This window comes from Pristiophorus japonicus, chromosome 5 (genome assembly GCF_044704955.1).
Source record: "Pristiophorus japonicus isolate sPriJap1 chromosome 5, sPriJap1.hap1, whole genome shotgun sequence".
Taxonomy (NCBI): Eukaryota; Metazoa; Chordata; class Chondrichthyes; family Pristiophoridae; genus Pristiophorus; species Pristiophorus japonicus.
In genome coordinates, this window is record NC_091981.1 from 81,762,359 (window position 1) to 81,787,902 (window position 25,544).

At 46.5% G+C, this 25,544-nt stretch overlaps 1 protein-coding gene across 1 annotated transcript in view; it reads right to left on the reverse strand.

Moving 5' to 3' along the window:
- Positions 1–14,559: 14,559 nt before the first annotated feature.
- The window catches only part of LOC139264094 (sodium-dependent dopamine transporter-like), a 90,967-nt gene continuing 79,982 nt past the window's right edge, over positions 14,560–25,544 (reverse strand). Inside the window, exon 19 of the mRNA XM_070880185.1 lies at positions 14,560–14,588. Coding sequence (XP_070736286.1) covers positions 14,560–14,588 — 29 coding nt within the window. The remainder of the gene's footprint in view (positions 14,589–25,544) is intronic.

Genomic DNA, 25,544 nt, shown 5'->3' on the forward strand with positions numbered 1-25,544 from the left:
TCTAACACTTTGTGTCCTCCTCACAACTTGCTTTCCCACCCATCTTTGTATCATCAGCAAACTTGGCTACATTACACTCGGTCCCTTCATCCATGTCATTAATATAGATTATAAATAGTTGAGGCCCAGCACTGATCCCTGATGCACCCCATTATTTACCGTTTGCCAACCAGATAATGACCCATTTATCCCGACTCTCTGTTTTCTGTTAGTTAGCCAATCTTCTATCCATGCGAATACATTACCCCCAACCCCATGAGCTCTTATGTGGCACCTTATCGAATGCCTTCTGGAAATCCAAATATACCACATCCACTGGTTCCCTCTTATCCACCCTGCTCGTTACATCCTCAAAGAATTCCAGCAATTTGTCAAACATGATTTCCCTTTCATAAAACCATGCTGACTCTGCTTGACTGCATTATGATTTTCCAAATGTCCTGCTACTGCTTCCTGAATAACGGACTCCAACATTTTCCCAACAACAGATGTTAGGCTAACTGGTCTATAGTTTCCTGCTTTCTGTCTCCCTCCTTTGTTAAATAGGGATGTTGCATTTGTAGTTTTTCAATCTGCCGGAACCTCTTCAGACTCTGAGGAATTTTGTAGATAGCCCCTTGATTATCTATTAGATATCTCTACAGCCACTTCTTTTAAGTCCCTAGGATGCAGGCCATCAAGTCCAGGGGACTTGTGAGGCTTTAGTCCCATTAGTTTGCCTAGTACTTTTTCTCTAGTGATAGTTTTAAGTTTCTCCCTCCCAATAGCCCCTTGATTATCGACTATTATTGGGATGTTTTTAGTATCTTCTACCATGAAGACTGATACAAAATATTTGTTCAAAGTCTCTGCCATTTTCCTGTTCCCCATTATTAATTCCCCAGTCTCATCCTCTAGGGGACCAACGTTTACTTTAGCTACCCTCTTCTTTTTTATATACCTGCAAAAGCTCTTACAATCTGTTTTTATATTTCTTGCTAGTTTACTCTCATAATCCATCTTCTCTCTCTATTATTTAATTGCCTGTGGACAGGTTTCACACAATTCGTAAAACCCGGCAGTTAAACCGAGGCGAGGACTGCTGGATCCAGGAGGTAAGTGGCTTTATACCTCCCTCCTGGTTCCAGGGTCCCTGCCTAACCTATCCCCCACGATCAGAGACCCCACCACGATGCCTCTGATCCCCACCATGAGGCAACCTCCCTGCCACCCCATCGATGATACTGAAGCCAGCCACAATCCTCCAGTGGCCGACCACGAACCCCAGCCAACCTTCTCCCTGCTGATCCCCCTAATCTCCGGCTGACACCCCCACACCAATTCCCGACCCCCGGCATCTCCGCTCCTCCACTCCCGCAATCTCCGATCTTACCCTGCTGATCCTGACATCTTCCAACGATCCCCGACTGAGCCAGTCAATCCCCGATCCCCTACCATCGATTTGCGACCGAGCAAGCTGATCCCTGACCACCCCCACCCCGCAACACTCCCTTGGACCGAACTCTCGCTCCCTCTCCACATCTGCAGGCCTACCTGTGCACAGCCACCCAACCTATCAATCTAGCTAGCTGCGGGCGGGAATCCAAGGCCTCACAGGCCCTGTCAAAGTTTTGCGCCTGTCTCGGAGGCCAACCTGCCTACCTGGTGAAAATTCCGGCCAAAAAGTTTACAATGAAGCCAGATTATTTGCTGCATGGCCTTTAAGTTGCTAACATTAGAAAAAAGTTGACTGAGGTCTCCACAGCTCATTTTCAGAATTACAGGATTTACTGACAGTTTGAGATTGATGAGCAGAGAGCAAATGTAAGTGTTTAAATAAAAGATTGGTAAAGAAATCTAATTATTGTAATTTAATTTCATGTAATATTGGCCTAAAAATTGGGCCTTATAGTGCATGTTTTTAGGGCGTTACAAAGCTGACTACGGCTCCTAAATGGCGGTCAGGAAGTCTGGACAAATGTTTGCTGACTGCCATATTGGGGTTAAGGACAAAATGTGGCTTCTTTTACCTATGCTTGAAGCAGGCATTAGGCTTAACACTTTTTTGAGGACCCCTTTTGTCCATAAATCCAGATTTATTTGCCATATGGCAACCTGTGCCATCGTAGGCTGCACTCATGGAAACCAGCCCTAAAGAGCATCTGAAACAAAGAAGGTAAGTAGCTTACTTGAATATAGAGCGGGGAGGAGCAGGAGTACTTCTCCAGACCCCACGTTAACGGACTCAAACACCGCTCCATACCTGTCCACCCCTGCCTCTCCTGACTTCAATCCTTCCCTACCCGGCTTCAATCCTCAATCTCCCACCCTTTTGGCCCTCTGACCCCGAGATTTCTGACCTTGATTTCCGTTCTCTGGCCCCTAGGATTCTAGATCCCCCGACTCAATCCCCAGCCTGATCCATGCTTCTGGGTTATCTCAACCACCACCCCTGTCATCCCTAACCTTACTTACTTGAGGGCCGCTGCGATTGAGTTTTTCCAGACTTCATCCATGTCTTTGCCGGTGACTTATCGGGAGCCTCGCACCTAATCATTCTTGCGTAGGATATTTACACATCACCAGAGGCCATCACAGTCCCCCCCGCCACTCCTCCTCCCCCCGCTCCCGAGCTCTCCCAAATTTCTGGGAAATTAAATCTGTTTCAAGTAGCAATATAAGAAATGTACCCACAATGAAGACATTTCTAAAAACACAAAGTATTTGCATCAATTATTATGACATTTTGGAGATCTTTTTAAGACCATAACTGTTTATTTTGAAGTTTCTTGTTGATTTTGGCCATTACAAGTTACCATTCTCTATTAGCTGGTAAATGAGACAACTTTTTATTTCAATACTGAAATTAAATACAAGAACTGAAAAGGAAACTGGACAGCACTTACTTTACAGGAAACATTATCAAGACACTGAAATCTGCAACATGTATTAGAATAACAGATAACGAATATACAGCACATAAAAATTACTGGATTATGTATACAATTCACATGTTAAACCAGAAGTACTATAAATAATTCATATACAACAATATCACATCAACAGTCTCCTAGGTTGGGCACTATCATCAAAACATTGGCAGTGCGTACATAAAAGTAAACTTGTTTGCTGCTTAATTAAACCAAAATTACTGTTGTTCAGATAAATCTGTATAGGGGCTATTCTTGAGACTGTCCCTTTATATTTTCTTAGATTATGCAAAGGGAACATAAACATATGTTCCTTAAGAATGTCTCTTTGTTTTCCATAATTATAATTTGAGTTTGAATTTAAAAAGATGGTTGAACTGAATCTTAAAAAATAAGCTACATAGCCTCTAATAAAAGGCTTTTGTTATATTATTCCTGAAGAAAGAGAATTGTGTTTTTTTATTTAGAATTGGTAACTGTGATTTCATGGCAGTTCTGCAATTGACAATGGGCATAACCTTTGATAAACTCTTGGGATGTTGAACAAAGATTAGTGTGGAGAAAGCATCTAAACTGAAATTATGTAAAATACTTGTTGAATATTAATAGAACAAGATGAAACAGGAAAAGTGAGTTAGTGTTGAAATTGCAGAAGATCTTAAATTGCTAGGGCTGCCCTGCATAATGGGCAAGACTTCAGACATGACCAGGCGACCACCGCAGTATTAGCTGTGACTCGAGCAGTTGAAAGACCATCTCATGACTCAAAACAAGGAGGCACTGGAGCACCAACATCCCAACCAGCACACATGGACCTCTTAAGGCATATGTACCACAGTTTCAGAAAGGGGAAGAATGGGGTAAGACACACCAGGGGGAATTTTAACCCCCAAAATTGGGTAGGTTTGGGTTGGGTGGGCGGTTAAAGTGTTAGAAATCTGAATCCAGACCCCCAACCCGCCTCAAACCCGCACACTTCCAGTTTTAACGCAGGCGGAGCGGGTGGCCAACACACTCCCAGGAGGCAGTTTGGAACTTTAAATATTATAATGAGACAGCGTGCCTCATTTTGAAGCATCATTTTAAATTTAACTCTGGGCAGCCAGGTTTCCCATGTCTCGGGGAACCTAGCAGCTAAAGGAAGGTGAGGACTCCTGAATCCAGGAGATAAGTGCCTTTCCAATTACCTGCTAGATACAGCATAATTGCGTTGCCAACACCCTGCGATTGGATCCTCCCCACAGACTCTTTCAATCTCCTATCGAACTCCACCACGAGGCCTCCAACTTCCCCCACGAGACCCACAATCTCACCACCCACCCCCGGCCTCCATCCCCGCCCTAGGCATCTGATCTCTCCCCTCTAGCCTCCAACCTCACCCCCCCCTGAACTCTTCCCCCTATCCGCCCCCCCGCCCCCAGCCCCAGATCTCCCACCGTCCCATTCAATCTTCTGATCTCCGACACCTGAATCCCCGATCTCCCCTCCGGCCTTCCTAATTCCGATCCCCAGTCCCCGACAGCCCCCCTCACCCCCGGCCTTCTGATCTCCAGCCCCCGACCCCCATCTCTGACCTTCCGATCTCTGGCCTCCAATCTCCGAATCCCAACTCCCCAGCCTTCTGATCTCCGATCCCCTCCAGGCCTTCAATTCCTCTCTCCCTCCTCTCTGCTCCCCAACTGCAGCCTTGTGGTGCAGGCCTACCCATCCGACAAGCAGCCAGCCTCGCAATCTGGCAGACTCGGGCGGGAAACAGAGAAAAAAAATGTAAATGAGGCCCTGCTGTTAAATTCGACCTGTCCTCCCTGACTTGCTTAAAAGCTGTTGCATGTCTAACATTTTCCAGCTCTGATGAAAGGTCATTGACCTGGAACGTGAACTTTGGTTCTCTCTCCACAGACACTGCCTGACCTGCTGAGTATTTCCAGCATTTTCTGTTTTTACTTAGCTGAAGGTCTTCAGGCAAGCCTTTAGGCCGAGTCAGTGGCTCTTCCGCCATTGTTGCACCAGCACCTCCTCGTCTATCTACCTCCTTGTATAGCAACGTTGTGCAATAGGCAACAAGTTACAATGATTTTTGAGATTTTAGTGGAGCTATGTGCAGTATCCCTCCTGATCTATCCAAACATCTGAAACTTTGTTTAAAATTCCAGTACAGCACAATCGTGGTGCCAGCTATTCTGCTCTTTTTTGTGGCTCTTATGGGAGTCACAAACCAAAGCTGAAAAGGATAAAGGATGGTTTCTGATTCTCCTATTGCCTCTTTGGTAAAGTGCACTCTTCTCATGGACAACTCCTCAGGAAAGTCTTCATACAACCTGTATGTTTAAGGTGGAGGATTGCATCTTCCTTAAATGCTGCCTAATTCTCCTTTGTTCCATCCCCCCCTCAATCAAAATGATAGAAAAGGGACTGCCAGACCTGGTCCTGAGATGCCCTCACTGTGGGTACGGCTGATATGGGGTAGGGGCCAATAATCTATCTGTAGTATGACACTATGAGAAGCGCTTGGAAACAAGTCAAGGTGTCTGTAGACAAAGTGGCAAAAATGGCTATAAAAAGCATTTACCAGCTGTATTCAAAATCTCCAGCCTCTTCTGTTTCAGAAACTCCTCACTTCCGCCTTGATCAGCTGATCCTGGCAGCTGGTTCACTTCATAAATCTCAGTCTTAGTTTTCCCAGAGTGTACTGGGATTGTGAAACCTGGCAGTGGGGCCACTGACCCTCACTTTGACGTATGCAAACCAGGTCAGTTATGACACAGCAGTCGGATTACGGAGAGGCTCAAAAAGTGTGAAGGAACTTGGGAGAAGCATTTTAATGTTTAAAACTGGGCAGTTTCCACATGATTTTCCAACCTAAAAAATTTCCTGTGCATTTCATACTTCACTAATGCACTGAAAAGGGCAAGAAATGTCACTCCAAGGTTTGTGGTTGAAGAGGGTAATTGTCCTGTTTCATGCTCCAGGTGAGGCTGCCTTCCAGGAGTACAAAATCAGAAAATGACTTCTTACGCATTATGACCTCTATACTGTATGTTTTCTACTTATATCGAATGCAGTGATCATAGTTGCTCTGATTTATCTGCAGATTGACTCAAACATTGAATAGAAATTATGATTTCTCTGATATGTTGACTATTAATCGAATACATCTGCAGCTAACAATTTATGATTATGGGTGACATTAATGTCGGATGTACTACTTTTCTCTACAATGAATTGTCCTGATGGTTCCTAAGAAAAACTGCAAAGAATTGAATACAATTTATAGTCATGGTACAGTCTCGTTAAACAGCTGCCAGAAATTCTGAGAAACAACAAATTTATAAAGCTAACAGTCTTGTTCAGCAGGCTGATGCTGATTCATGAATGAAAAATCTATATGTAAAGTAGGATACCCATTCATCTACTTCATTGTGAAAACATTAGATGTCTGGCTCAGACTGGTCTCAAATCCTTGTGACTTGTGATTTAACCATGCCTATATCTTTTATTACAGTGAAATCTCAATGTATTGAAACTCAAAAGATTGGCAAAAGACTTAGACACATTGATACTTTAAGATGTAACCAGACCTTGAGTTGGTGCCCTGTTGTTTCAGGCTGCTGCATGTAGGTGCACTATGTTTGAAATAAATACAACTCATTCGCTAGAAATGCTGTGGTCACCAACCCTCCCATTACTCTCTAGTGCTGCTCTCCCTCTCTACTGGTCTGCTCTCTCCAACCTCCAGTCAGTATGTGAAACAATCAGTGCAAAGTCGAGAAGTAGAACTGTTATGTTTTGAATAAAGAATCTGACCAAGTACTGTAAGCTTAAAGTAATGCGTGACCGTAGTCCTTTATTACAGGTCTCCAGAGTGCCTCTCCAGCCTGTGAGGCCTCCTTATGTACAGGTGCTCCCAAGGGATTTTGGGATCCCTTGGGACTCGACGGTATGTGTTCTCTGGTGGTTAAACAAGGTACATACATGTTTACATATATAACAACACTTCCCCCCCCCCCCCCCAAAGTCAATAGCGCAACTATTTACAATGTGAGTCGATCTGGGGCCTTCCTTTCCCTGGTTGATCGTCTCGGTGCAAATGCTGGTTTTGGTGAGTCGTTTTTTGGGCCCTCGCTGGGCTGCTGTATAGCTGGCCTTGCTGGTTCTGCTGGGTGTGGTGAGCCCTGCTGGGCTGTTGCAGGTGATGGGTTCTGCTTCGTGGTCAACCGCTGGGTCGGTTGCCACTTGTGTGTGTGTTGGAGGGTCGAAAAAGGTAGAGTCTATTGTGGGTTGTTCTGGATAGTCCGTGAATCTGAGTTTGGTTTGGTTCAAGGGTTTTCTGCAGGTGAGTCCATTTGAAAGTTTAACCTGAAACGCCCTACTCCCCTCTTTGGCCACGACAGTGCCGGGAAGCCACTTGGGACCTTGTCCATAGTTTAACACAAATCATTACAGGATCATTAATCTCGATTTCGCGTGACACATTTGCGCGATCATGATATGTATTCTGTTGAAGCCGCCTGCTCTCTACCTGTTCCTGCAGGTCAGGGTGGATTAACTAGAGCCTTGTCTTAAGTCCCCTTTTCATGAGCAGTTCAGCGGGGGGGACCCCAGTGAGCGAGTGGGGTCTTGTGCGGTAACTAAGCAGGACTCGGGATAGGCGAGTCTGTAGTGAGCCTTCAATTACCCTCTTCAAGCTCTGCTTGATTGTTTGCACTGCTCGTTCTGCCTGACCATTGGATGCTGGTTTAAACAGGGCAGATGTGACATGTTTGATCCCATTGCAGGCCATGAACTCTTTGAACTCGCCACTGGTGAAGCACGGCCCATTATCACTCACAAGGACATCGGGCAGGCCGTGCATGGCAAACATGGCCCGCAGACTTTCAATGGTGGCAGCGGACATGCTTGCCAACATTATCTCGCATACAATCCATTTGGAGTACGCATCTACAACCACAAGGAACATTTTTCCCAAGAATGAGTCTACATAGTCGACGTGGACGCTGGACCACGGTTTGGAGGGTCAGGACCATAAACTTAGTGGTGCCTCCCTGGGTACATTGCTTAACTGTGAACATGTGTTATATTTGTGCACGCAGGACTCTCAGTCTGCATCGATACCGGGCCACCACACGTGGGATCTGGCTATCGCTTTCATCATTACAATGCCTGGGTGGGTACTGTGGAGGTCACGAATGAAAGTGCCCCTGCCCTTTTTTGGCACCACTACCCGATTACCCCATAGGAGGGAGTCTGCCTGTATGGACATTTCATCTCTGCGCCGCTGGTACGGCTTTATTTCTTCCTGCATCTCTAACGGGATGCTAGATCAACTCCCGTGGAGCACACAGTTTTTTTTACTAAGGACAGTAAGGAGTCCTGGCTTGTCCAGATTTTAATCTGTCGGGCAGTAACAGGTAATTGCTCACTCTCGAATGCTTCCATTGCCATAACTAAATCTGCGGGCTGTGCTATCTCCACCCCAGTGGTGGGCAGTGGCAGCCTACTGAGAGCATCGGCACAGTTTTCTAATTTTCTCAAAGGCATTTTCTTGGCTTTTATCCCATACCCATTCATCTCCTTTATGCAGTAAAGAGTGCAGTGGTTCTAACAGTGTGCTAAGACCCGATAAGAAGTTACCAAAGTAGTTCAAGAGTCCTAAAAGTGACCGCAGCTCCGTCACGTTCTGTGGTCTTGGTGCGTTCTTGATTGCCTCTGTCTTCGAATCAGTGGGCCTGATGCCATCCGCCGCGATTCTTCTCCCCAGGAACTCCACTTCAGGCACCAGGAAAATGCACTTCGAGCATTTTAACCTGAGCCCCACATGATTAAGCTGACTAAGTACCTCCTCCAGGTGCTCGACGGTGTCCCGACCTGTAACCAAGATGTCATCCTGGAAGACCATGGTGCGTGGGACCGACTTCAGCAAGCTTTCCATGTTCCTCTGGAATATCGCCGCGGCTGAGCGAATCCCAAACGGACATCTGTTGTAAATGAAGAGACCTTTGAGCGTGTTGATGCAGGTGAGGCCCTTTGATGATTCCTCCAGCTCCTGTGTCATGTCGGCCGAGGTCAAGTCCAGCTTCGTGAACGTTTTTCCTCCCGCCAGCGTCCCAAAACGGTCGTCTGCTTTTGGTAGCGGGTATTGGTCTTTCAGGGAGAAACAATTGATAGTTACTTTGTAATCACCACAGATTCTGACGGTGCCATCTCCCTTGAGGACTGGAACAATCGGACTGACCCACTCATGAATTCAATCGGCAAAATGATGCCCTCTCGTTGCAGCCAGTCCAGCTCAATCTCCACCCTCTCTCATCATATACGGTACCACTCTCATCTTGTGATGGATCGGTCGTGCCCCTGGAGTCAAGTGGATCTGCTCCTTGGAACTTCCCGATGCCCAGTTCGAACAGCGAGGAGAACTTGTTTAAGACCTGGGCACATGAAGTGTCGTCGACGGACGAGAGCGCTCGGACGTCGTCCCAGTTCCAGCGAATCTTTCCCAGCCAGCTCCTGCCGAACAGCGTGAGGCCATCGCCCGGTACCACACAGAGTGGTAAATTGTGCACCGCTCCATCGTAGCACTGCCAATTACGGGAATCAGTTCCTTTGTGTACATTCACAGTTTAGTACGAATGGGAGTCAGGACTCGCCTTGAGGCCTTGCTGCACCACAATTTATCGAAAGTCTTTTTGCTCATTATGGACTGACTTGCGCCCGTGTCCAGCTCCATTGACACTGGGAGTCCATTTAATTAAACCTTCAGCATTATCGGGGGACACCTTGTGGTAAATATGTGCACTCCATATACCTCTGCCTCCTCTGTCTGATGCTCTGGTTCGTTGTGATCTATCGTGGATCTGTCCTCCTCTGCAACATGGTGGTTTGCAGGATTATCAGGGTTTGCAGCTCGCCTGCACATACGTTGAAGGTGTCCCACTGTTCCACAGCCCTTGCAAACATATCCTTTGAGCGGCATGAATGGAAACGATGATCACCGCCGCAGCGCCAACAAGGTGTTAATGGCCTTGCATTCACCACCCTTGATGGTGGACTCTGAGACATCCGCGGACATACACTTGCAGGCATGTGAGTCCTGCCCTGTACATTACGATTCGAAAACAACATTACTTTGTTCACAATACTCGCAGCAGCACTTGTGTGCTGAGAGATTTGTTTGGTATTGTCACTGGTGGCGATGACCGCCTGGGCTATCGCTATAGCTTTACTCAAGGTTGGGGTCTCTACAGTCAAAAGTTTGCGAAGAATTAATTCATGGCCAATGCCAAATACAAAGAAGTCCCTGAGCATGTGCTCCAAGTCCTTCAAATTCGCAATGTCCTGCAAGGCGCCTTAGCTCGGTGACGTAGCTCACCACTTCCTGGCCTTCAGACCTCTTGTACATATAGAACCGGTACCTTGCCATCAGAACACTTTCCTTCGGGTTTAGATGCTCCCGGACCAGTGTGCACAACTCATCGTACGACTTCTCTGTGGGTTTCGCTGGAGCGAGCAGATTTTTCATGAGGCCATATGTTGGTGAGGTGAGGAGGATCGCCCTTTGTTTGGCAGCGTTCGCTTCTCCTTCCAGCTCGTTGGCCATGAAGTACTGGTCGAGTCGCTCCACGAAGGTCTCCCAATCATCTTCCTCTGAAAATTTCTCCAGGATGCCCACAATTCTCTGCATTGTTGCGGTGGGATTCGTCATCTGTATCTCATCGCCAGTTGTTATGTCTTGAATAAAGAATCTTACCAGATACTGTAAGCTTAAAGTAGCGTGTGACCATAATCCTTTATTACAGGTCTCCAGAGTGCCTCTCCAGCCTGTGAGTCCTCCTTATATACAGGTACTCCCAAGGGATTGTGGGATCCCTTGGGACACCAGAGGATGAGCCCTCTGGTGGTTAAACAAGGTATTTACAGGTTTACATATATAACAAGAACAATCAACATTAATCTTTTCTAACTCATGGGGTTTGTCTGTTCCAATGTGGCAGCCTTTGTGCCATGGAAAATGGAGAAACCCACCAGTGAAGGAACAGCACTGAGACCTGAAGTTTCCAATGCTGCTGGGCTCACCAAATGGAAACAGATGAACCCAGCCATAGAGAGAATATTGGGCCAGATGTTGCTGACAAAATAATGGTGTGTGAACAACGCATGCTGTTATTAATGCACAAATTGGCCAGCAATTTGATGTGCGGAAAAAATATCCAATGAATTGTAAATCGGCATAAGTTGCTGGCCAATTTGTGCCGCTCTGCCATTAGCTTCACAAAAACGGCATCTTGCCCTTAACCGTCCCATGATTTTCATCAAGTTTGCATATTAATTACCCATTAAATGCATCACAGAAAGTCATGTCTAGCAATTAACAGTGTAAGTATCCTTTTAATGATGTGATAATTGTTCACGACTGCCAATCAACCATTCTTGCCCAGATAGTGAACAATTATAAGTGTGGAGTTTCATTGCTTCAGGTTTTAGGAGATTTTAAAAATGTCAAATTTTAAATTCAATATTTTGTTTACTTTTTCTTTGTCTCTTTTTTCCTCTCTCTCTTAATCCTATCTTTCCTTCCCTTTCTTTATTTCTCTTTCTGTACCTGATTTGACATTGAATGCACCCACTCTAATTCACTCTCCTTCTCAATCCTTCCTCTGTTTATTTCTCAATCCTTTAATCTAATTGGTTAAGGAGATACACAGTTGTCCCATTGTTCATCAAGGTCCCAGGTGCCCTGTTTCCCTCACCACGCCGTTATCAGCTCGCGCTTCCAGCAACTTTGTGGGCAAAATTTTTAAAACCTAAACGTGCACGAACAAGTTTAACTGGGCACTCCACAAGATGCCCCACTACAGCAAAATCTGGCCCAATGTTAGGACTCCTGATCTCACACTGACCAGGGGTTGAAGAAAGGAGAGAGCAAGACTGGTGCGGCAGAGTTTTTGTGGGATGGAAGGGATAAACCACCACAGAATTTATAACTGACAAATTGGGCGAGTTTTAAACACAGTATGTGTAGCAGCCTGGGATTGCAGGACAACAGGTGAACCTAATAGAGTAGAACCACAAAACTTCTTAAATATGCTATATTTTAGGGACAGTGAACCGGCCTAAACTCAACATATCAAGTTATTCAATGTATCCAAATTTAGCATACCAAGACTCCACTATATGTCTTTCGTGCAATTTAAACATCTACAATTTCTAAAGGAACTTGTTATTTTTAATCACCTACAAATTAATTAACATTAAATGTGTACTAACTATCAACAACACATATTTGTTGTTGTAACATATAAAAGTGTCTTTTAAGATGAATTCTTTAAAAACACCTAGATACAGCATATTATTTAATGGGCCAACCTTTAATTCAAAGGTGAAATAATCCAAGTGTCTCTTGAAACCAAAATGCAGAAAAATGACATCTCAACAATAGCAGTCCTTGAATTTGTATTGTATCTTAATACACTAGATAGAAAGAAAAATTGCACTTTAATATTCTGGATTATTAATAAATAAATGAAGTATTAAGTTTGCATTCAAGAGTTGAAATATAATCTTCTCTAAATAATCCTATTAATGTAAATTAAGCGTTCTTAAACTAAGTACCCAGCACTGTTTTAAACTCTTATTCTGATAGTGCTCATTCAACTTATAAGAATGGAACATCTTCCATTTACTTTTGACAGATGCAGCTTGCAGTGTCAAAGAAATGGCAGAATGTCCTGTGTCACAGTACGTGTAGCATCACTTACAGAACAAATTTCACGTTTTCACTTTTTTAAAGTATAACTTTCTGAGCTGTTTTGTCGTAATCCACTTGTGTTGAGGGAGCTGATATTTTCATTATAACCCCTTTCTGTCTGTATCTGCCAATTTCTTTCCTTTGTTCCATGTTTTCACACCATGAGCCAGTGGCGCAGCTGCAAATAGTAAGAAGTCAGTTTTTAATTTTGACACATTTAGGCTAAAATTCGATTGGGCACGAAATCGCGATGCATGATCAGCCTGCGCCCGTTCAAAATAATGCAAGCAGCACACGACCTTTGTGCTGCCTTCTAATTACTAGCTGAGCGCACTGCTGAATGGCTGAGTGCTCAGTAGGGGGCTGAAGTTCGTGCGAGGCTAGCTCTATTTAAAGCTAGTCTCCACTTCTTAAAGGCAGTCTGCACCTCTTGAAAAGTGAGGTGCATTCTGCCATCAGCAGCTGCTGGAACTACTTGTGAAGGCAACTGTGAGTTAATAATGGCTCAACAGGGCATAGAAAAAGGCACCAAGATTCTTGGACGCAGAACTAGAGGCCTTAGTGCAGGCGGTCGAAGGGAGGAGACTGGTCCTCTACCCCCAGGGAGCCAGGAGGCCCTCCATACACAGAATGAGTAGGCAGTGGAAGCAGAAAGCCGAAGATATCACTGCCGGCAGTGTTGCTCGAGGACCTGGATCCAGTGTTGAAAGAAGTTCAGTGACCTCACATGAGTGGTCAAGGCCAATGAATGCATCTTCAAAAGCTGTCTCCATCAACTGCACCACTAGTCTCACACACTGCTCAATGCAACACACCCCCATCACTCACCTACCAACAATCTCTATCAATCACAAATCATACCTCACATTTATAGTTTCACCTCACCCTCACACACTTACCACTGCTGCAAACCCCTCACTCAACCATAGCAGGCACATCACATAAACACATTGCACCCCACTCACTGACACACTTCCCTTTCTCTTGCAGGGAAAGGTGGCTCATAATGACAGGCAGCAGTAGCTAACCAGCGGGGGACAGGCAAGTCTGCATACCCTTACTCAGGTGGAGGAGACCGTGCTTGACATCATTGGCGGGGCTGTTACGGAAGCCGTGCCAAGCGCGAGGTTAAAAGCATTGTTGATAATGACCATATGCTCATGCCTAATCCTTCTTCTCACATCGCCAATACCCCCTCATCCCACAATCTTTTCTCACTTGCATACTACTGATGCTGTAAACATGCATATCTTACTTTCCCCCAGCCTCCCTTCATCACAACCCCTCCCCTGTACTTTATCCTTTCAGATACCCAAGAACTCCAACCTGGCGAGCCAGAGCAGGAAGAGGAGAGACACTGTCACTCGATCCGACACTCACAGGCACCAGCTCAGATACTGGCACAGAGCGGACCTTAGAGGATAGTATAGAGGCAGGATCTGCATGTGGTGAGTCATCGGGCATGAATGGGCTCCAGCCAGGGCAGCGGGAAAGGATAGCGCAGGTGCCAGCTCCCCATAGAGCAAGGTCGCACACGGGTTCTACTGCAGAGGACTCAGATGAGAACTTCAATGGGGCGTCCTGCAATGGAAGGCTGATGGCCATGCACACAGAACTGCTTGGTGCATTGGCAGGCCTGCCAGAAAGCCTGTTGTCACTGTCAAGGAACACGGAAGATTCCGGCACCAACTTTGCACAGGGCTTTGTGCACAGCTTGGAGCCCATGATTTCCAGGATGGAAGTATTGGCCAACTCCATTAGTGCTCTTGTGGACCCAACCATGATGCAGCATGTGATGGCCAATGTCTCAGCTTCCACTGCAGCACAAGTGGAAGCGACCTAACATCTGAGTGCTACAGTGTAAGCTCAGACTTCTGTCATGCAGGCTCAACTTGCTGCCACGCAAGCTCAGACTGCTGCCATCGTAGCTGTGTTTACTAATGTGGAAAAGGGCTTTCAGAATGTCACAGCAGTCCAGCAATTTGTCCTCCAACAGATTACTAGGATTACTGAGGCGCTGCCCAGGGGGAGTGGCAATTGTTCCATGGAGTGAGCACCTACAGCCCTCTCTCTGGATGACAGCGTTCGTTCTCCCAACGCTGCCACTCCACCAGTGCCGTTGCAGTAGCCTGTCAGCCAGCCAGCCCAGACTGCTGCAGCCCATACCTGGGTGGTGTAGTTTGCTGCTGGGTCTTCTAGGCTCAGAGCTGCTCGAGATCATCCTGCAAAACTATCTGTAGTCTCCTCCACTAAAATTCAGCAGCCTTCTCCCAGCCATGCTGCAGCCATTGGGGTAGCACTTCATAGGAACACTAGGACAGGCAAAGGTACATGCAAGACAGGCACTGAGGGAATGTACAAGGGTGATTAGTTGACTTTGTTTTGTAAGATTGGATTGATTGATTTTTAAATTTATCTTTAGAGGCTCTGATAATGACTCCACAAGGTAATGTGTTGTACTTGAACTGTAGTGACCTTAGTCCTTTATTGATAACTCCAGAATGAGGATCACACATGGTGGCTAGCCTTTTATACTAGGCCAGGCACACCTATACATGTAACCTGCAAATCTCCCACTGCGGTGCCCTCTGGTGGCAGACCTTGTAATAGTACAAGCAATAACCATGTAGGATACATGACATCACTCTCTCCCAAGCCTTTCGTGCAAATCGCCTCTGCAGTGACTGTGCTCTGGGCTTAGCTCTATCTGGTTGATCCTTGGTGGGTTGTTTCTATCTTGGGTGAGTGGTTGGTGTTTCGTTGGCAGTAGTGCTGGTGGTTTCTGTTTGTGTGTCCATGACCACTCCATTCTCTCCCCCCCACATATAGATTATGCCGGAGGCTCATTACATTCATTTACATTCAAGTCCAGAAAAAAATTTGCATTAACATCATTAAATTTGTGGTTCAGTTGTGAGGCAAGTACATTTGACTGGTGAGATACATTCTTGATACATACTTGGAATCAGTACTGGTGTCAGCACCGGTGTGTGAGAACAAGCTAGTTCCAGAACTGCTGGATGGTGTCCACGTAGTCTGGTGGCGGCGTGGTGCCCCGTGCTGGCAGCAGGAACCCGTTTGGCTCAAGTTGCCTGCTCTCTGGACCTTTGCCATTGCTCCTAGCGTCGGGCAGGTCCACAGATGCCTGTGTCCTCCCTGTCCTTTCTTTGCGCCCTGGTTCGCTGCTGCTCCCTCAGGAGCCGTCGTCTAGCAGTACACAGGGAACTGCTGACTCGATTGCCTGGGGGTCATTTGGATTGGGATCCTGGCTGGTCCCAGTCCCATTTGGGACAACTGTTGCGGGTGACCCTTCGTTCCCGGGTATGGCCTTGGTGACGATATGGTCTGGGGACTGCGCCTTCCCACAGTTTGCTCTTTCAGACTCATGGCAGTTGATGCCATCGGGTGCCTGAGAGGTGGAGCCGATCAGGGGCAGGGTATCGATACCGGTGCCATTGCCCTCCTCAGATCGCTTGCTCTGCAGCTTGTATATATTGATTGCTTGTGGCCACACTCCATGGTGCATAATTCTGATCCCAAGGACGCAGGCTACTTCAGTGGGTAGCTCGCTGGACCTGTGTGCTTCCGATTGGTGTCTGCCCACTGCATTGACTGAATGCAGTTGAAATCCTACATCGTACAACATTTCATTACTCATTGTAACTACCCTGTAGCTCCGATCGCAATCGCGCGCTTTTTCTTTGCTTATTGTATGTACACAATTCTGATCATCAATTGCACATTTTACATATAACTCTCAGTTGCTCTGACATTGATTGAAAATGTGGAACTGTCCCTTTAAGTGTGGTGGGTTGCAGGCCTCCTTTAAGAGAGCCTTGCCATCTTTACCCCAATCCTCGTCTCTGTTTGATGCCACGTGTTGCTCCATTAGCGCTGCACCTCGTGGTCTGGCCACCGCCATCTTTTTCTTCAGCGCATCACCTCGTGGTTTGGGCGCCATCTTTCCTCCATCCACGATGTCGACTGTGGTGATCCTTTTCCCCCAGGTTCTGCCACTGGAGCTGGGAAGTTGCCTTTGGATCAGATTGTTTTCCTCCGGAGTCCTGCCACTGGAGCCTGGAAGGTGCGTTCGGGTCGTCTCAGCTGGATCATCTCCACGCAGTCGTGCTGAGCGGTCTGTGCCTCAGGTGCTGTGCTGGTCTGCTCTCTGGTGTCGGGTTCACCCTCAGGTGAGGGCTTGCTTTGCCTCTGAGCGCGGAGGACATCGATTGCTGGAGAGATGAAGTCTTCCCAACTCCAATGGATCTTCTCCATCCACCTTCTTCCGAGTAGCGTTGGTCCATCACCTGCAACAATCCATAGAGGTAACTTGTGCACCGCGCCATCATGGAGTACCTTCACATCCGCACTACCAACGACTGGGATAAGTTCATCGGTGTAGGTGTGCAGCTTTGCCTCAACCGGGACCAACTTGGGTCATTCAGCTTGACTGTCCATAGCCTCTCAAAGGCTTCTTGATTCATTACTGACTGGCTCACCCCCGTGTCCACTTTCATGAAGACTGGAATGCCATTTATCTCGACTTCCATCTTCAACAGGGAACACCCGGTGGTGCAGGTAAACATGCTATATACCTGAGTTGCCTCTCTGTCTATCGTTTCATAATCCGCGCTGGATTCATGGCCATTTGCAGACTCTTCATCAACACAGTGAGTCATATTTCTTTTACACATTCGTTAGAGGTGGCCCTTTGTGCTGCAGCTTTTACACACATAGGGCCCAATTTTGGCCATGACTTGCATCAATTTTTTTGGAGTAAGTTGTTTTTTCTGGCGTAAGTTAAAAAATACCATTTTTCCCCAAAAATTTACTCCAGAGTAAGTCAGTTAGGTACGATTTTTTTTAGTTCAGTTTTTTTTTCAAAAGTTCCCAGACACTTACGCCAGTTTTGGCCATTTATTCCACTTTGGCCAGCTAAAACTTATTCCAAATCAACTTATGTCAGTGTATGTGGCCAGCTCTGAAATACCTTGCGGGAGCAGTTAAGAAATCGGCGCAGGCTAGTACATTTAAAGCACCAAGACTTACAAAGCACAAAACAAAGGCCAAAAAGTAATAAGCAATCAATCAATAACAAATAAAAAATAAAAGTCCTACCTTTATGCCAGAATCAAGTCCCCCCCTCCCAAAGCGCTTTCTCCCCCCCACCCCCCAAAACACTCTTTCTCCCCCCCAAAATACTCTTTCTCCCCCCCCAAAAAAACACTCTTTCTCACCCCCCCCTCAAAACTCTCCTCCTCCCCTCCCCCAAGCTGGACGGAGAAGGAAGCGCTGCAAAAAGGAGAGCAGTCCTCCTCATGGTGTGTGGGGCACCGACCTACAGCCTCATGAAGAATCTTCTGGCTCCGGTGAAACCCACAGATAAGTCGTATGAGGAGCTATGTACACTGGTTCGGGAGCATCTTAATCCGAGGGAGAGCGTGCTTATGGCGAGGTATCGGTTCTACACGTGTCAGCGATCTGAAGATCAGGAAGTGGTGAGCTACGTTGCCGAGCTAAGGTGACTTGCAGGACAATGTGAGTTTGATGGCTACCTGGAGCAAATGCTCAGTGACTTTTTTGTACTGGGCAATGGCCACGAGACCATCCTACGAAAACTTTTGACTGTAGAGACACCGACCCTCAGTAAGGCCATTGCAATAGCACAGGCGTTTATGTCCACCAGTGATAACACCAAACAAATCTCTCAGCATAAATTAACTGGAACTGTGTTTGCGAGCAGAAAGGTACAGGGCAGAAACCATGAGCCCGTAACTGCCAGCAGGCCTCAGGTTTCCCAGATGACTCAGAGTCCGCAACAAAGGATGAATGCAAGGCAATTCACATCTTGTTGGCGTTGTGAAGGCTTCCATTCAGCCTATTCATGCCGCTTCAAAGGGTATGTTTGCAAGAACTGTGGAACAATGGGGCACCTCCAACGAGCTTGCAGATGAGCTGCAAGCTCTGCAAAACCTGCTAACCACCACGTGGCAGAGGAAGATCAGTCCATGGTGGATCAAAGCAATTTTGAGCCTCAGAGAGAGGAGGCAGATGCTGAGGTACATGGGCCGCACACATTTGAGACGAAATGTCCACCTATAATGCTAAATGTAAAATTGAATGGCTTACCTGTAGCCATGGAACTGGACACTGGCGCTAGCCAATCCATCATGAGTAAAAAGATGTTTGAGAGACTGTGGTGCAACAAGGCACTCAGGCCAGCCCTGAGCCCCATCCACATGAAACTGAGAACATACACCAAAGAGCTTATCACTGTCCTGGGCAGCGCCACGGTCAAGGTCACCTATGAGGGCACGGTGTACGAACTGCCAATCTGGATTGTCCCGGGCGATGGCCCAACACTGCTTAGAAGGAGCTGGCTGGGTAAGATCCGCTGGAACAGTGATGACATCCGAGCACTATCACATGTCGATGAGGCCTCATGTACCCAGGTTCTGAACAAATTTCCTTCCCTTTTTGAGTCAGGCATTGGAAACCTTTCCGGGGTGAAGGTGCAGATCCACTTGGTCCCAGAGGCATGACCCATTCACCAGAAGGCGCGAGTGGTACCTCACATATAAGAACATAAGAATTAGGAACAGGAGTCGGCCATCTAGCTCCTCGAGCCTGCTCCGCCATTCAACAAGATCATAGCTGATCTGACCGTGGACTCAGCACCACTTACCCGCCCGCTCCCCATAACCCTTAATTCCCTTATTGGTTAAAAATCTATCTATCTGTGACTTGAATACATTCAATGAGCTAGCCTCAACTGCTTCCTTGGGCAGAGAATTCCACAGATTCACAACCCTCTGGGAGAAGAAATTCCTTCTCAACTCGGTTTTAAATTGGCTCCCCTGTATTTTGAGGCTGTGCCCCCTAGTTCTAGTCTCCCCGACCAGTGGAAACAACCTCTCTGCCTCTATCTTGTCTATCCCTTTCAGTATTTTAAATGTTTCTATAAGATCACCCCTCATCCTTCTGAACTCCAACGAGTAAAGACCCAGTCTACTCAATCTGTCATCATAAGGTAACCCCCTCATCTCCGGAATCAGCCTAGTGAATCGCCTCTGTACCCCCTCCAAAGCTAGTATATCCTTCCTTAAGTAAGGTGACCAAAACTGCACGCAGTACTCCAGGTGTGGCCTCACCAATACCCTGTACAGTTGCAGCAGGACGTCCCTGCTTTTGTACTCCATCCCTCTCGCAATGAAGGCCAACATTCCATTCGCCTTCCTGATTACCTGCTGCACCTGCAAACTAGCTTCTTGTGATTCATGCACAAGGACCCCCAGGTCCCTCTGCACCGCAGCATGTTGTAATTTCTCCCCATTCAAATAATATTCCCTTTTACTGTTTTTTTTTCCAAGGTGGATGACCTCACATTTTCTGACATTGTATTCCATCTGCCAAACCTTAGCCCATTCGCTTAACCTATCTAAATCTCTTTGCAGCCTCTCTGTGTCCTCTACACAACCCGCTTTCCCACTAATCTTTGTGTCATCTGCAAATTTTGTTACACTACACTCTGTCCCCTCTTCCAGGTCATCTATGTATACTGTAAACAGTTGTGGTCCCAGCACCGATCCCTGTGGCACACCACTAACCACCGATTTCCAACCCAAAAAGGACCCATTTATCCCGACTTTCTGCTTTCTGTTAGCCAGCCAATTCTCGATCCATGCTAATACATTTCCTCTGATGCTGCATACCTTTATCTTCTGCAGTAACCTTTTGTGTGGCACCTTATCGAATGCCTTTTGGAAATCTAAATACACCACATCCATCGGTACACCTCTATTCACCATGCTCGTTATATCCTCAAAGAATTACAGTAAATTAGTTAAACATGATTTCCCCTTCATGAATCCATGTTGCGTCTGCTTGATTGCACTATTCCTATCTAGATGTCCCGCTATTTCTTCCTTAATGATAGCTTCAAGCATTTTCCCCACGACAGATGTTAAACTAACCGGCCTATAATTACCTGCCTTTTGTCTGCCCCCTTTTTTAAACATAGAAACATAGAAACATAGAAAATAGGTGCAGGAGTAGGCCATTCAGCCCTTCTAGCCTGCACCGCCATTCAATGAGTTCATGGCTGAATATGTAACTTCAGTACCCCATTCCTGCTTTCTCACCATACCCCTTGATTCCCCTAGTAGTAAGGACTTCATCTAACTCCTTTTTGAATATATTTAGTGAATTGGCCTCAACAACTTTCTGTGGTAGAGAATTCCACAGGTTCACCACTCTCTGGGTGAAGAAATTCCTCCTCATCTCGGTCCTAAATGGCTAACCCCTTATCCTTAGACTGTGTCCCCTGGTTCTGGACTTCCCCAACATTGGGAACATTCTTCCTGCATCTACCTGTCTAACCCCGTCAGAATTTTAAACGTTTCTATGAGGTCCCCTCTCATTCTTCTGACCTCCAGAGAATACAAGCCCAGTTGATCCAGTCTTTCTTGATAGGTCAGTCCCGCCATCCCGGGAATCAGTCTGGTGAACCTTCGCTGCACTCTCTCAATAGCAAGAATGTCCTTCCTCAGGTTAGGAGACCAAAACTGTACACAATACTCCAGGTGTGGCCTCACCAAGGCCCTGTACAATTGTAGCAACACCTCCCTGCCCTTGTACTCAAATCCCCTCGCTATGAAGGCCAACATGCCATTTGCTTTCTTAACCGCCTGCTGTACCTGCATGCCAACCTTCAATGACTGATGTACCATGACACACAGGTCTCTTTGCACCTCCCCTTTTCCTAATCTGTCACCATTCAGATAATAGTCTGTCTCTCTGTTTTTACCACCAAAGTGGATAACCTCACATTTATCCACATTATACTTCATCTGCCATGCATTTGCCCACTCACCTAACCTATCCAAGTCGCTCTGCAGCCTCATAGAATCCTCCTTGCAGCTCACACTGCCACCCAACTTAGTGTCATCCGCAAATTTGGAGATACTACATTTAATCCCCTCGTCTAAATCATTAATGTACAATGTAAACAGCTGGGGCCCCAGCACAGAACCTTGCGGTACCCCACTAGTCACTGCCTGCCATTCTGAAAAGTCCCCATTTACTCCTACTCTTTGCTTCCTGTCTGACAACCAGTTCTCAATCCATGTCAGCACACTACCCCCAATCTCATGTGCTTTAAATTTGCACATTAATCTCTTGTGTGGGACCTTGTCGAAAGCCTTCTGAAAGTCCAAATATACCACATCAACTGGTTCTCCCTTGTCCACTCTACTGGAAACATCCTCAAAAAATTCCAGAAGATTTGTCAAGCATGATTTCCCTTTCACAAATCCATGCTGACTTGGACCTATCATATTACCTCTTTCCAAATGCACTGCTATGACATCCTTAATAATTGATTCCATCATTTTACCCACTACCGATGTCAGGCTGACCGGTCTGTAATTCCCTGTTTTCTCTCTCCCTTCTTTTTTAAAAAGTGGGGTTACATTGGCTACCCTCCACTCCATAGGAACTGATCCAGAGTCAATGGAATGTTGGAAAATGACTGTCAATTCATCCACTATTTCCAAGGCCACCTCCTTAAGTACTCTGGGATGCAGTCCATCAGGCCCTGGGGATTTATCGGCCTTCAATCCCATCAATTTCCCCAACACAATTTCCCGACTAATAAGGATTTCACTCAGTTCCTCCTCCTTACTAGACCCTCCGACCCCTTTTATATCCGGAAGGTTGTTTGTGTCCTCCTTAGTGAATACCGAACCAAAGTACTTGTTCAATTGGTCCGCCATTTCTTTGTTCCCCGTTATGACTTCCCCTGATTCTGACTGCAGGGGACCTACGTTTGTCTTTACTAACCTTTTTCTCTTTACATATCTATAGAAACTTTTGCAATCCGTCTTAATGTTCCCTGCAAGCTTCTTCTCGTACTCCATTTTCCCTGCCCTAATCAAACCCTTTGTCCTCCTCTGCTGAGTTCTAAATTTCTCCCAGTCCCTGGGTTCGCTGCTATTTCTGGCCAATTTGTATGCCACTTCCTTGGCTTTAATGCTATCCCTGATTTCCCTTGATAGCCACGGTTGAGCCACCTTCCCTTTTTTATTTTTACGCCAGACAGGAATGTACAATTGTTGTAGTTCATCCATGCGGTCTCTAAATGTCTGCCATTGCCCATCCACAGTCAACCCCTTCAGTATCATTCGCCAATCTATCCTAGCCAATTCACGCCTCATACCTTCAAAGTTACCCTTCTTTAAGTTCTGGACCATGGTCTCTGAATTAACTGTTTCATTCTCCATCCTAATGTAGAATTGCACCATATTATGGTCACTCTTCCCCAAGGGGCCTCGCACAACGAGATTTCTAATTAATCCTCTCTCATTACACAACACCCAGTCTAAGATGGCCTCCCCCCCTAGTTGGTTCCTCGACATATTGGTCTAAAAAACCATCCCTTATGCACTCCAGGAAATCCTCCTCCACCGTATTGCTTCCAGTTTGGTTAACCCAATCTATGTGCATATTAAAGTCACCCATTATAACTGCTGCACCTTTATTGCACGCACCCCTAATTTCATGTTTGATGCCCTCCCCCACATCACTACTACTGTTTGGAGGTCTGTACACAACTCCCACTAACATTTTTTGTCCTTTGGTATTCTGCAGCTCTACCCATATAGATTCCACATCATCCAAGCTAATGTCCTTCCGAACTATTGCCTTAATTTCCTCCTTAACCAGCAATGCTACCCCACCTCCTTTTCCTTTTATTCTATCTTTCTTGATTGTTGAATACCCCTGGATGTTGAGTTCCCAGCCCTGATCATCCTGGAGCCACGTCTCCGTAATCCCAATCACATCATATTTGTTAACATCTATTTGCACAGTTAATTCATCCACTTTATTGCGGATACTCCTTGCATTAAGACACAAAGCCTTCAGGCTTGTTCTTTTAACACCCTTTGTCCTTTTAGAATTTTGCTGTACAGTGGCCCTTTTTGTTCTTTGCCTTGGGTTTCTCTGCCCTCCACTTTTCCTCATCTCCTTTCTGTCTTTTGCTTTTGCCTCCTTTTTGTTTCCCTCTGTCTCCCTGCATTGGTTCCCATCCCCCTGCCATATCAGTTTAAATCCTCCCCAACAGCACTAGCAAACACTCCCCCTAGGACATTGGTTCCGGTCCTGCCCAGGTGCGGACCGTCTGGTTTGTACTGGTCCCACCTCCCCCAGAACCGGTTCCAATGCCCCAGGAATTTGAATCCCTCCCTGTTGCACCACTGCTCAAGCCACATATTCATCTGCGCTATCCTGCGATTCCTACTCTGACTATCACGTGGCACTGGTAGCAATCCCGAGATTATTACTTTTGAGGTCCTACTTTTTAACAGAGACGTTACATTAGCTGCTTTCCAATCCACTGGTACCTCTCCAGAGTCCAGAGAATTTTGGTAAATTATAACGAATGCATCTGCTATAACTTCTGCCATCTCTTTTAATACCCTGGGATGCATGAGGGAGAGAGTGCAAATCGAGCTGGACAGGCTGCAACGCGATGGCATCATCTCCCCAGTGGAATTCAGTGAGTGGGCCAGCCCGATTGTTCCAATACTCAAAAGGGATGGCATGGTCAGGATTTCAGGCGATTATAAAGTAACTATTAATCGTTTCTCGCTACAGGATCAATACCCGCTATCTAAGGCAGACGACCTATTTGCGAAGCTGGCAGGAGGCAAGATGTTCACCAAGCTCAACCTGACTTCGGCCTACATGACGCAGGAGCTGGAGGAGTCTTCGAAGGGCCTCACCTGCATCAACACACACAAGGGACTGTTCATCTACAACAGATGCTCGTTTGGAATTTGGTCGGCTGCAGCGATCTTCCAGAGAAACATGGAGAGCGTACTCAAGTCGATACCACACACGGTGGTCTTTCAGGACGACATATTGGTCACGGGTCGGGACACAGTTGAGCACCTACAAAACCTGGAGGAGGTCCTCCAGCGACTGGATCGAGTAGGGCTGTGGCTGAAGAGGTCGAAATGCGTCCTCATGGCAATAGAAGTGGAGTTTTTGGGGAGAAAGATCGCGGCGGACGACATTCGGCCCACAGACACCAAGACAGAGGCTATCGGGAATGCGCCCAGGCCACAGAACATCACGGAGCTGCGGTCGTTCCTGGGACTCCTCAACTATTTTGGTAACTTCCTACCTGGGTTAAGAACCCTCTTAGAGCTCCTACATGTGTTATTGCATAAAGGTGAGAACTGGGTATGGGGAAAAAAACAAGTAATTGCTTTTGAGAAAGCCAGATACATTTTATGCTCCAACAAGCTGCTTGTATTGTGTAACCCGTGTGAAAGACTTGTGCTAGCATGTGATGCATCGTCGTACGGATTCGGGTGTGTATTACAACAAGCTAACGTTGCGGGGAAGTTGCAACCTGTTGCCTATGCTTCCAGGAGCTTGTCTAAGGCCGAGAGGGCCTGCAGCATGATTGAGAAAGAGGCATTAGCGTGTGTATTTGGGGTAAAGAAAATGCATCAGTACCTGTTTGGTCTCAAATTTGATCTGGAAACCGATCACAAGCCCCTCATATCCCTGTTCGCCGAAACAAGGGGATAATTACTAATGCCTCAGCCCGCATACAAAGGTGGGCACTCACGCTATCAGCGTATAACTATACCATCCGCCACAGGCCAGGCACCGAGAACTGTGCGGATGCTCTCTGTCGGCTACCATTGCCCACCACGGGGGTGGAAATGGCGCATCCTGCAAACATGTTGATGGTGGCGCAGCCCGCAGACTTGTTGATGGTCATGGAAGTGTTTGAAAATGATAAATCACCTGTTATGGCCTGCCAGATTAGGACTTTGACCAGCCAAAATCCTCTGCTGTCCCTAGTAAAAAACTGTGTA